The 12,810-nt window shown below is 40.5% G+C and overlaps 1 protein-coding gene across 1 annotated transcript in view; it reads right to left on the bottom strand.

Moving 5' to 3' along the window:
- Positions 1-12,810, bottom strand: part of LOC136258163 (armadillo repeat-containing protein 2-like) — a 25,693-nt gene continuing 12,883 nt past the window's right edge. The window contains exons 10-14 of the mRNA XM_066051480.1: positions 5,043-5,156; positions 2,930-3,062; positions 2,418-2,498; positions 2,084-2,169; positions 1-230 (exon numbers count right to left, since the gene is read on the bottom strand). Coding sequence (XP_065907552.1) covers positions 88-230; positions 2,084-2,169; positions 2,418-2,498; positions 2,930-3,062; positions 5,043-5,156 — 557 coding nt within the window. The 3' untranslated portion in view covers positions 1-87. The remainder of the gene's footprint in view (positions 231-2,083; positions 2,170-2,417; positions 2,499-2,929; positions 3,063-5,042; positions 5,157-12,810) is intronic.

Below are 12,810 nucleotides of genomic sequence, written 5' to 3'. Positions count from 1 at the left end.
TCCAATGTGAATATTATATATCATACATACATACATACATACATACATACACACATACAGACATATATGTACACTGTACAATAACACTTAAAGAGGCACTAGATCAGTGCTGGTGATCCTGTGCATGAGTTCTTGAGCAACAGGAACAAAATGTTCTCTCCACATTTCCTCCATCAGTGACCTTGTGTCTGTATTCACCTCATTGGGGAAGTCCAACACTCGAGAGTCATCTTAATGTAATATAAAGATTTAAATGATTTTAAAACTTCAAACCATAACACCATATGTCTGACTTGCTACAGTGTATATACCCATGATAAACTATTAAAGAAAAATTGGTGTCTTTATATTCAATACAGTCACTAAATGTTACTTAGAAAGCAGCATGAATAATTCTCTTTGATGTTGACACAGTTAATGAGGTTATTAATACCACTTAGAGACCTGAGGTGAGGGCTCTAAGTTTCATTTAGAGACCTCTTGTCACGTGAGACTGTTATGGTAAATTCAGCAACACTTCAAAGAGTTTTCTATGTCACTGATTTAATTAGTGGTCGTATGGTTAGTGAGAGTTGGGTTTTTACCTTCATCACCCATACCAGCACTTGACCAATCTAGCCATCAACCGAAAGAGCCAGCTGCTCGATGCATATCACAGTTACCCCAACAATGTTCACATTCACAACTAGCTAGCCATCAGTGAAACTACTGGTGTTGTGAGTTTACAGCAAGCACATTTGTGTTTGTCTGCTTGTCAGCACTGTCGCCATTATACCATTGACACACTTCAGCTATGCTATTGCACCTGTTTGTAACATTTGTCACTCTGTAGCCTGTAGCTTCTTGGCCAGTTGTTATAAAGCTTGTCGCTTCGTGGCCAGTTGTTATAAAGCTTGTCGCTTCGTGGCCAGCTGTTACAAAGCTTGTCGCTTCGATTCGTGGCCAGTTGTTATAAAGCTTGTCGCTTCGTGGCGGCCAGTTGTAATACAGCTTGTCGCTTCGTGGCCAGTTGTAATACAGCTTGTCGCATTGTAATAAAGCTTGTCGCTTCGTGGCCATTTGTAATACAGCTTGTCACGTTGTAGCTAATAAAGCTTGTCGCTTCGTAGCATCAGTTGTAATAAAAGCTTATCGCTTCGTGGCCAGTTGTAATACAGCTTGTCGTGTAATAAAGCTTGGCGCTTCGTGGCCAGTTGTTATAAAGTTTGTCGCCTCGTGGCCAGCTTGTATTAGCTAGTAAACAAGCCTTGGACCTAAATAACAGCTACTAAAACAACACTAACCTGGCCACTAAGCCGGCGGCACAAGCAAACACGCTGTAAAGGACCTTACCTAGTGTGACTCCATGCTTCTTTTGTCAGTGCTGGTAACGAGCTGCTTTCTAAATAGGTTAGATACCCACCGTCGTTTTTTAGTAGGGTCACTAATTAACGCCACGCCTCGGTGACCAAACCGCACCCTCGGGTTGTCAACCCTACTAAAAAACCTCCAGTGGGTATCTAACATACGCATATAAATAATTTTACTAAAATAATTGATCACACATCAAATGTACAACCAAACATGATATCAGATATTTTTCATATTAACTTTCACAGAAATCATGTTTGTATTAGTATACACACATTTGGACCCCTGAAATCAGGACACCTTGATGATCAGGACACCTTGATGATCAGGACACCTTGATGATCAGGACAACTGCATCATATTTTGTGTGGGTCAACCAGTTGTGATTGCTTTATATTATAGAATATTTGGGTCTGACCAGGATAGGACCACATGTGAAATATCTTGTTGTTTGTAGGCATGAGTGGAGCACACCCATTTATCAGGAAAAGAATGAGAGTTATGTCCATTGCTGCTACAGCCACTAATCAATTAAAACTAAATGTTTTCGATATAGTCTAACTACCCACTAGTGGAGATCTCGTCTGACCTGGAGATTACTAGTGGGTCATCCAAGGTAAACAGTACTGTCCTGGAGCCCTAATGTACACACATTTAGACCCCTAAATTAGGACACTGCTATGTATTATCATGAGGTATTCCACTACACACATTCACGTAGTCATCGTCTTACCAAGATATGCCTCTAATAGCTCTACTAGTATCTGAGCCTCCTTATCAGTGAACACTGGTTGGTCAGATGATGAAGATGTTGACCCACTGTAACAACACAACACATAACAATAGATCACAAATCACAATTTATACATGCACATGATATGCAGTAAAAGCTGGTCTCTCTAGTCTACCCTGCCACTTAGAAACGCAAATTGTTACATGTACTGATGTAGTAAGGGTATATACTTCTGCTACTTTAAAGGGTAGGTTAGTTGTAGACTATTTTGCTGAATCACAAGATGACACATAGGAACATAACGGCATAATAATAGCCAACTTTACTATCATACCTGCAGTTCCAGAGGATCTTACACACCAGACTAGCTAATTGCCAGTCATTCCTGCCAAAGTCTCTTAGAACATCAGCCAACCTGTTGACATGATGGGACAAGTACGTGATAACAAGTACCACACTAGTGGAATACAGTAAACACTTTACAGTGTTGGTGTTGCCAACTGGCATTGTGTAAACAACGTGACCATACTTATTCTGATATCATATAGGCAGAAATTTTTGAGGAACAGGAATCTTGCAAGTGATAACAGCTTTGTGAAAATATAATCATAGTAACACCATTGGCTGTTTCTGGAAATTCGTAACCTAAAATGCCAAAAATCATTTATACACATTTCACAAAAAATTCATCCCTTAAAAATTTCCACCTATTTGATGTAAAGAAAGCAACAACTCATAGTCTTGCATATTCTTATTCACATTTTATTACAGCATGGACACCACACTATGATGCTACTTATCCAGTTGTAATCCTTGTAGTAACACATACAGACATGTTTCTCATACTTTTCTACTCCAGAGTTGTCGGATAATATTGATCGGTAAGTCGGGTCTGCTGTTAGGTTGATCAACACCCCACATGATGCATACACGAGATCACGTGACTCAGAATCCAACAGTAATAGTAGCAACTGGTCAACTGTGGACAAGACAATGAATCACAACATGCATTGATATCACAGTGATTGAGATGGTTTGGTTTTGGATACATTTAAAAACCTTGGTATCACATAACTGAATGCTATACAGGTTTGTGTTGTACAGTACCTTTTAGCTGAAGCAAACATCTAGTTGTAGCTTAAATAGTTTAAAAAAAAATCAGTTAGAGAATAAACCATACCATTACAAAATTGTACTAAAGTCTGTTTAAAATTTGTTACGTTGTTAGTACGTACAACTTAAACCCCAGTGCGTGGGAGTATCAAAGCGCCGCGCTGGGTTATAACGACCATACAGCTAGACAGAGCGGTGCTGCTACTGTACGATATAGTTATCACCCAGTGATAACTAACTTATCACCCTGTTGCGGAGCCACTCAGTCTCTTTTGTGACATCATAATAACCGCAAATGGCATTGTTTACCAATGGAACAGAGAGCCAAATAAGGAAATATTGATACAAAACACCAATACAGCACTTAAAACTAACCTAAATCTTACAAGAAAACTGTTAATCCTTTACACAATAACACTACTAGACAGATACTATAGCATCGAGGGGCGAGCCTGATCAAGTTAAGTAGTGATGCTCATGCATTATAATGGATTGAGATGATATTGCCACAAAAAATGAATAATTGCAAAGTACATAAAGCAATAATTGTACAAGTGTCATTTAATAAGCAGTATGTTCATGACGCAACCTGTGATATGGAAGTAACTGTGTCCTTTGAATTAATGGTATACACCAGTACAGGTGCTGACAGAAACTGGTCTTCAAGGTCGATGCTACTTGTGTGAGGCACTGCATACGCCAAGATCTGATTTAGAATATCATTGGAAATGGTGACTTTATAAAAGGGTCGTCAAATGATGGCAGTTGGCGTGTAACAGCACTAACATTGCAATCCGTAGCAGCAACTTGTTCTCCTTTCGGATACAACACGTTCTCTTCTTCGTTGCGACAAAGCCCTTCATTGATCTACAGTCATCTGTGCATACCTGCCTCTATCATATTCCCTACATCTTGCAAGTCGCTCTTCTCTTTGCTCGGGGGTTTCCCTATTCCGCCTGGCTCTGTACTGCTCCCTCCTTGTCCTCAATCTTTCTTCTCTTTCCATCTGCAATCTAATCCTGGCATGGTTCACCTTACGACTGAGCGATATTTAGAAATGGCATGATATTTCCGTGCACATACTCCGTGGCATGGTTGACAGTACGAACCATATTTAGAAGTGGCATGATATTTTCGTGCACGTACTCCGTGGCATGGTTCACCGTACGAGCGATATTTAGAATTTTCGTAGTTTTCCGTTTTCGATCGCGAATGGTTCACCGTACGAAATCTCTCGCTAGTGTGGGGCTCGCTCAGGCTCACCCCAACAAGTTACCAATACCGTGATAGTTTAACAAATGTCAAGAATAGTCCGTGACGATTTTCGCTCCAGCAATCACTCCCAACGGCCACTATGGTGAAGAACTAACTTCCTCTAGCTTCATCGTTCTATCTTGGACTATGGTAGCCACTTTTTGGTCTTTATTTTTCTCTTGCACACCACGCGACACCACCATACCAATTTCTGACGAAGGCGAATCGTACCTGGAACCGCTGTTTCATAACACCGCCCTTCGCTACAGTTTGTAGGCAGTATGTAAGGTCTCTCTTGTAGCAATGAAGTAGAATCTCCACAAAATTCGGACGAAATTTTGAGCACAGTGACAGGAACTCAAACCGGAACTTAATTTACTATCCGTAAACTTCTGCGCACTCCCGCGCACTGGGATATAAAACAGTTATATCCCGCATACTCGGATGATATCATTGTTATTACACTCGTACCGGGATATAACTATAACTTATTGTCTACAATCAATATATTCAAATAGTTTTTTTAAGTGTTTAAACATCACAATAGTCAGTATGATGTGTATACTTAGGGTGGATGGATACATTAACTTACTTTTCTTTTCTACAATGAGTCTCCTGACTTCAACATCTTGAGAGAGGTTGCCATAGACTCTAACACATTCAAGCAAGCCAGCTCCATTGTCTTCCAATAGAATAGTCACCAACACTATAGTAGAATTGTTGCATAATGCATACATACACATGCAAGATTCTAAAACAAACAGTTATAACACAATTGTAACACTGTGCTGATGTATTCCAATGTAATTCTGTATTTTAGTATGATTGTACGCATGCATATATAGAACCACTGAGTGAACTATTGTCATCATCATTGCATTGCGTGTCACTACTGTAGTAGGTTGTACGCATGTGTGTAATAATTAGAATAGGACTCACGTGATTTGTATTGACTGCACGTGGTAGAGTGTAATTGTGAATCAATTGAATCTTGTGTATAAAACAAAGTACACGGTGTCAGAAGTGGCAAAACTGATCAACGATGGCATCTTTTCAGATCGCTCCACCACAGCAATTTACATTTGACCAGCCAGAAGAATGGCCTAAGTGGATAAGGCAGTTTAAACGCTTCCACCAGGCTATCCGCGAAGGAGGACCCCCAGCAAATTAATACATTGATCTACTGTATGGGAGATGCAGCAGATGATATTTTGACGTCGCTACATTTGAGTGATGAAGAACGGAAAGTTTATGATACAGTCAAGACCAAATTGGAAGCGCATTTTGTTAAGAAGCGCAATGTCATTTTTGAACGTGCCAAGTTCAATAGTAGAGTACAACAAGAAGGCAAGAGTGTGGACTCTTTCATAACAGCGTTACACTGTCTTGTTGAACATTGTCAGTACGGAAATCTACGAAATGAAATGGTTAGGGACAGAATTGTGGTAGGCTTACTTGACGCAAATTTGGCAATGAAGCTACAGCTGGACTCCGAATTAACTCTTGAGAAAGCTACAGCAGCAGCCCGTCAACATGAATCAGTAAGACAGCAACAAGAAGTAGTACGAAGTGGACAAATGTCAACAACTGTTGAGGCTGTTGTCCAGTTTAAGAAGCCACCAGGGAAGGGAACAACAAGCCAGCCCAAGCAACAGTTTCCTTCAACACAGCATGCTTATAAGCAACAGCAGCCGGTGTGCACCCGATGTGGTAAGACACCTTTCCATCCAAAATATCAGTGCCCGGCACGCGATGCAGAATGTCATAAGTGTAGGAAAGTTGGGCATTTTCAGTCTATGTGTAGATCTGTCCGAGGCCTATCAGAAATTGAAACAGAACAAACCGGTTATGATTTCTTTCTTTCAACAATTGATAATGTCTCTTCAACTACGAAGTCCTGGACTGCTGATGTTAAGGTGAACGGAGTACCAATCCGCTTCAAAGTTGATACAGGAGCAGATGTGACTGCTATACCAATGACTTCCACAAACTTGCCGATGTGAAACTCCACCCACCAAAGAAAGTACTTCATGGTCCAGCCAAGCATCCTCTAAAGGTGAGCGGTCAGTTTACAGGCACATTGTTATATAAGCAACGTGAGACACAAGGGGAAATTTTTGTTGTTGAAGGGTTGTTACAACCATTACTAGGCTTACCAGCAATTGAATCCTTACACCTTTTGTCAAGAATTAATATGGCTTCTTCTGCAGACAATTTTGTCAAACTATATGCAGATCTATTTAATGGCTTGGGTAGCCTTGCAGTAGAATACCATATCCAGCTCAAACAAAATGCTGTACCATTTGCCTTGTGCACTCCAAGGAGAGTTGCCTTACCATTGCTACCTAAAGTAAAGGCTGAGCTTACTAGAATGGAAGACATGGGGGTTATTAGCAAGGTAGAAGCACCCACTGAATGGTGTGCAGGTATGGTGGTTGTACCGAAACCCGATGGTAATATTCGTATATGTGTTGACCTCACCAAGCTGAATGAAAGTGTTTGCAGGGCAAAACATATTCTTCCTTCCGTTGAACAAATTCTGGCTCAGTTAGGAGAGTCCAAAGTACGTATTTACAAAACTAGATGCCAATGCCGGTTTCTGGAAAATTAAGCTCTTAAAAGATTTATCTCTCCTAACTACCTTTATCACACCTTATGGCAGATTTTGTTTTAACCGGCTCCCCTTCGGCATAACATTAGCACCCGAATTCTTTCAGAAGCAAATGTGTAAGATCCTAGATGGCTTGCCTGGAGTACTACGCATGATAGATGGTGTCCTTGTGCATGGCAAAAGCCAGATTGAACATGATCAGAGATTGAGGGCAGTTTTATACCGTCTACATACAGCAAATGTCATACTAAATAAAGCTAAATGTGAGTTTCCAAGGATAGTGTCAAGTTCTTAGGTCAAATCATTGATCAATCGGGCATACGACCTGACCCTGACAAGGTCAATGCAATACAAACTATGAATGAGCCAACAAATACCACAGAGCTGCGTCGGTTCCTAGGTATGACCAATCAACTCAGTAAATTTACACCTCATTTGTCAAACATCACTAAGCCTTTACGTGACTTGTTGAGTACCAGAAATTCGTGGATTTGGGGTCCTGTACAACAAGAAGCTTTTTATGCAATAAAGCAACAACTCAGTTCTGTCCCAGTTTTAGCATTTTACCACCCAAGTAGACCTACAACAGTGTCAACAGATTCTTCTTCATATGGATTAGGGGCCGTAATCACACAACAACGTGATGGTACCTGGCGCCCAGTGGCTTATTGCTCACATTCTCTTTCAGCAGCTGAGCAGCGATATGCCCAATTGAGAAAGAGGCACTTGCTTCCACTTGGGCATGTGACCGTTTCAGTGACTATCTACTTGGCAAACAATTTCATATCGAAACAGGCATAAGCCCTTAGTTTCATTGCTGGGATCAAAGAACCTTGATGAATGCCTATCAGAATTCAGAGATTCCGAATGCGTTTGATGCGATATTCCTACACGATTTCTCATATCCCAGGCAAACAGCTCACAGTTGCAGATACATTGTCGCAGGCCCCAATGTGTAACTCCTCAGACCATACTGGCTTTTCCAACGAAGTGGATGCTTATGTTAATTTAATGATTCAGTCCATTCCTGCCACTGCAACGAAACTCCAAACTATCAGAGAGGCACAAGCAGCTGATGAAGTATGCCAGAAACTTTTTGATTATTGCAAACATGGATGGCCACATGTACACAATTTATCAGGACCGCTTCGTCCATACCGTTCAACTGCTTCAGAACTAACTGTCCATGATGGGTTGCTACTAAAAGGCAACAGAATTGTAATACCTTCGACTCTCCGCTTAAACATTCTTGATCAGCTACATAGTGGTCATCAAGACATCAGCAAATGCCATACAAGAGCACAACAAAGTGTCTGGTGGCCAGGGTTCAATGAACAATTACAAGATCTTGTGCGAAACTGCTCTCAATGTCAACGTTTGCGTCATAAATGCCCAGAACCATTGATCACAACTGAATTTCCAACATTACCTTGGAAAAAGGTTGCCACCGACTTATTCTACTTCAATATTGTGACCTACTTCCTTATAGTTGACTATTTTTATCGTTTCATAGAAATTAGTAAATTGCGTAGTCAGGCCAGTTCAGAGGTGATTCATCACACTAAGGCAATTTTTTCTCCCCATGGGGTCCCACAGGAAGTGAGGTCAGACAACGGCCCACAATTTTCTTTACTTGTTTGCAACTGAATATGGATTTATCCATACCACAAGTAGCCCACTGTACCCTCAAAGTAATGGGGAAGCTGAAAGAGCTGTACAGACTGTCAAGCAGTTCCTCAAGAAATGCAAGGATCCCCACAAGGCTTTAATGGTTTATCATTCTACTCCTTTACATAACGGCTACTCACCATCAGAGTTGTTGATGAACCGCAAACTCCGTACACCTCTTCCTATCATTGAAACCCAATTAGTACCCTGTGTCCCAGATTACAGTATCATTCAACAAAAAGAGACACAATACAAGACTAACAACAAGAATAACTTCAACACACGCCATCGTGCAAGCCCTCTTGATCCCTTAGACCTGGGACAATCAGTGTGGATCACAGGGAGGAGAGATAGTGGAGTGGTTATACAGCCTGCAGAGACTCCCAGATCATACTTAGTTTCAACACCAACAGGCTGTATTAGAAGGAACCGTCATCATCTTACTACAATTCCGGAGTCGCATAGTGACCCTGATATTACAGTTCAAACACCAGAACAAAATAGTGTAATACAACCTCCACCCACAGACACCCGAACCACCAGAAGTGGACGTCTGTCAGTTCCACCAAACTGTCTTATTTCTGACCCAGACTGGAACACTTAGAAAGGGAGATGTAGTAGGTTGTACGCATGTGTGTAATAATTAGAATAGGACTCACGTGATTTGTATTGACTGCACGTGGTAGAGTGTAATTGTGAATCAATTGAATCTTGTGTATAAAACACAGTACAACTACTACACACTAGTCTCGTGTGGCCAGACCACTATTTTCTTCGGGGTGGCGCTTATCGATTATAAGCGCCCCCTCGAAAAAGGGTCTGGTCCAGTTCACATATAAAAAAAAGCCCAGGCCACCTGATTTTGGGTGGTGTTAAATTTAAAACACGTGAGTTTAAGCGCCCCTCCACCTTTGGTTTATGAAGGCTATGGTGTTGTGAATGGCCCTTCAAGAGGCAGATAATTGTGGATTGTGCAGACTATCTACTAGTGTCTCTCATACAGGTATGGTAGCTTCTGTCTTGTGTGTACGTTATACGTTTTGTCGGTGTAGAGAAGAAACGAAAGCTTCTTCATGGAGGCCGCTGCAATAAAAAGTTAGAAATTTTAAGGACAGAAATTAGGCACATCGAACTTTTCCTCCTTCATCACATATAAGAGAAGGACATACTTGTGTAAGCACTGGCAAACCCTTCTGTTGAGTAAAAAGGAATTGGAAGATGACTTACAAAATAAGATTAGTGAGATTGACCTTAGGTTGGGTTTGCTGACAGTCCGAAATCAGGAAAACAGTCGTAAAAGGACATTGGTGCCAGACGAAGATGACAAAGAAGTGACCAATGACAAATTTATTGTAAGGTATATTGCTTAACCAGGATATGTATCCATAACATGTGTCATGTTAGGTTGAAGTTGTTGACAAAAATGGCAAAAATGTACCACCATAATTCCAAGCCGTAAGGACACTGTGAAATCATTATCGAAATGAAACTATTGTTCAGCTGCATCACACTTTATCGCAGGTGCCAGGCAAAGATGTCATCTGATAAATGCATGAGAGGTTGCTAATAACTACTAGCAGTCAAGGTCTTATATAGCTTATGGACAAACAAAAATTATGAACTATTGTTAGCGGAGTCCTTAGCTAAATACAGGTGCAATCCTATACTGTATGTAACATTTAACAAATACATATATGTTGCCATCATATAGAACAGGCATACACACAGATCATAATTTCTACTCATATCCGAGTTGAGATGAAGAAAATTTCCTCGTTAATCCACAACTCTGTCTTGCGTCAAGGCCCCCAAGGAATAAGGTTTAGCTGGGAAACAATATGGCAAGAACTAGTCCATGTAGTGCCTACACTTGTGGGATTTTTTCAGCATCTTTTTCCTAAGACACCAAAGAGTTTCATATCTTTTTTATCTTGTGCAAATTTAAAGAAAAGATGCAAGCATATGTCACTCATGCAACACATTTTTTCATTTCCTTTGTTTGTGAATGCCACAAACAAGGAAGTAAGCAATGGCAATTATTTATTTGTATGTCACAGGTGTATAGATACTTGCAACCATTTATGGTGTGTATGGCTCCATCAACAATGAACAAAGTTGTGGAGGGATGATAAATGGCTTTGGTAGTGAAGTACTATGCTGGAGTAATCAAATACTAGAGGTAATTGTAGTTCTCGTATAGTAAGTTTATTACAATGATGTGCTTTAGGATACCACATTTTCTCCAATGACTGCAGAGCAGGATGATATTCCCATTGTTGGTGGCATGTTGCCAGATGATTTAGAGGCGATAGCTGCTATAGTGATTGCAGCTCTGTATACTCTGTTGGTAATGTTTCGTCTGTATCTGATACTGAAGAAGATGGTGACGACAGTAGTAAAGCAGATTTTGTAATGGATATGCTTGAGGAAATATTGGAGGAGGAAGTAGCTGATATTATTGATGAAAAGCTGTCCCTAATTGTTGTAGAATTTTTTGATGGCCCACAGAATAATTTATCAGCAGCCTGTCAACTGTCTACGGAAATTACCCCTGCCTGTCATGACCCTCAATCATCTGTGGGAAGCCCAGCCTGTCATGACATCCAATCGTGTACGATACCCACACTTGTCTATAGCAATAATAGGCCTCTTAGTAACAGTTCTACATCATTGTGACTTGGTACACCCTAGTCATTGACAACATTGATATGAACGTTAGAAAAAGTTACCAACGACTAGACCACACAACAAAATCATATCACTTTTGCCATGGTTATGCTGTACTCAACAGAGTAAATTCTACAGTGCTACATGATGGACCTCAAACGGGGATCTTATCCCCAGAATCAGTTCTACCCAATCAAGAGGATTTAGATTCACAGTTTTGGTATCAAGGTACAATTTATAAGCTACATTAAAATACTCTCACTTAGTGGTTACCTCTTTAACAAGATTGCCCCCTTGTATTAGCCACCTCTAACATGTCGCAACACAGCTAAAATGTACTTATTATAATAAGGCCACCTCATTTAAGGTGTGGCTTTGGTCCCATACAGTCAGTAACTTTACATATAACAAGATATCACTGTACTATTTTATTTCGTGATTATTGCAGGGTTCTTGTGCAGTATTTGCGAATCATACAGGAACAGTGTATAATGGCACAAGTGTACAATCACATGTAGGAAGTATGATAATAATAACTTTTAAGAATTGGATTCATTGTTCTAATGTATAGGTGCTGCTGTGAAAGATGGAGAAGTGGAACACCACGTGAAGCCTATTGCTTGAATATTGTTTGGGGATCAGTTGACAGTGGCTCGGGTACGGGGTGTAGCTATATTGCGTAGTTTGCATGTTTTTGAACCAAGCCAACTGGTTGTGACTGTATCTGACTGGTATGCTAGACTTAAAGTTTGTCTTGTCACAGTAAGAATTATCATTGCATTGTGCCAATTTTATTGCTATGAATCCTCAGGTTTTGGTGGCCAGGCAATATTTAGCCAAATCTGTATACACTTTATCAACTGAGGCAGGTTGTTAACCGGACTTCCTTTGGGAAGGAACCCAAGCACAACATGAAAACCACTCAAAGACTTCATAGAAGTTGTGCTTTATTCTCATATATTGGCAGCGGTGAAGGAGTGTTCAGTCAGTTCTAACATGTCCTGTGATGAAGTTGCTAAAAGGAAAGTTGAAAATTTTGTAAAGATCACAATACCTTCATTTAATGAAGATGAAGAAACACCTATCAGCAGCAATTAGCCTGCAAATTGCAGCCATTTGCAACGTCCCAACACCAGCCATTCACAACATGCCAACACCCGTATTCAAAATGTTGAGGATAATTTAAATGACTCTGTGCAGTCATATACTATTGACTTTCTCAGTATGGCTTTGTTCTGACATGCATTTCATGATGCAATCAGAGAGGGTGATGGAGACAGAATTATTTGTTACTGGAAGTTCATGGCAGCCATTTTCCGACAGGGTAACAAAGCTATCAGTTTGTTATTTCAGACTTTGTTATCTCCAAGGCAGGTGTCAGAAATAAAGTGGAGTAGAACTGTCAACACCGCAG

This window comes from Dysidea avara, chromosome 6 (assembly GCF_963678975.1).
Source record: "Dysidea avara chromosome 6, odDysAvar1.4, whole genome shotgun sequence".
NCBI lineage: Eukaryota > Metazoa > Porifera > Demospongiae > Dictyoceratida > Dysideidae > Dysidea > Dysidea avara.
The sequence above is the reverse complement of the archived record's forward strand: the minus strand, read 5'-3'. Positions and strand labels throughout refer to the sequence as shown.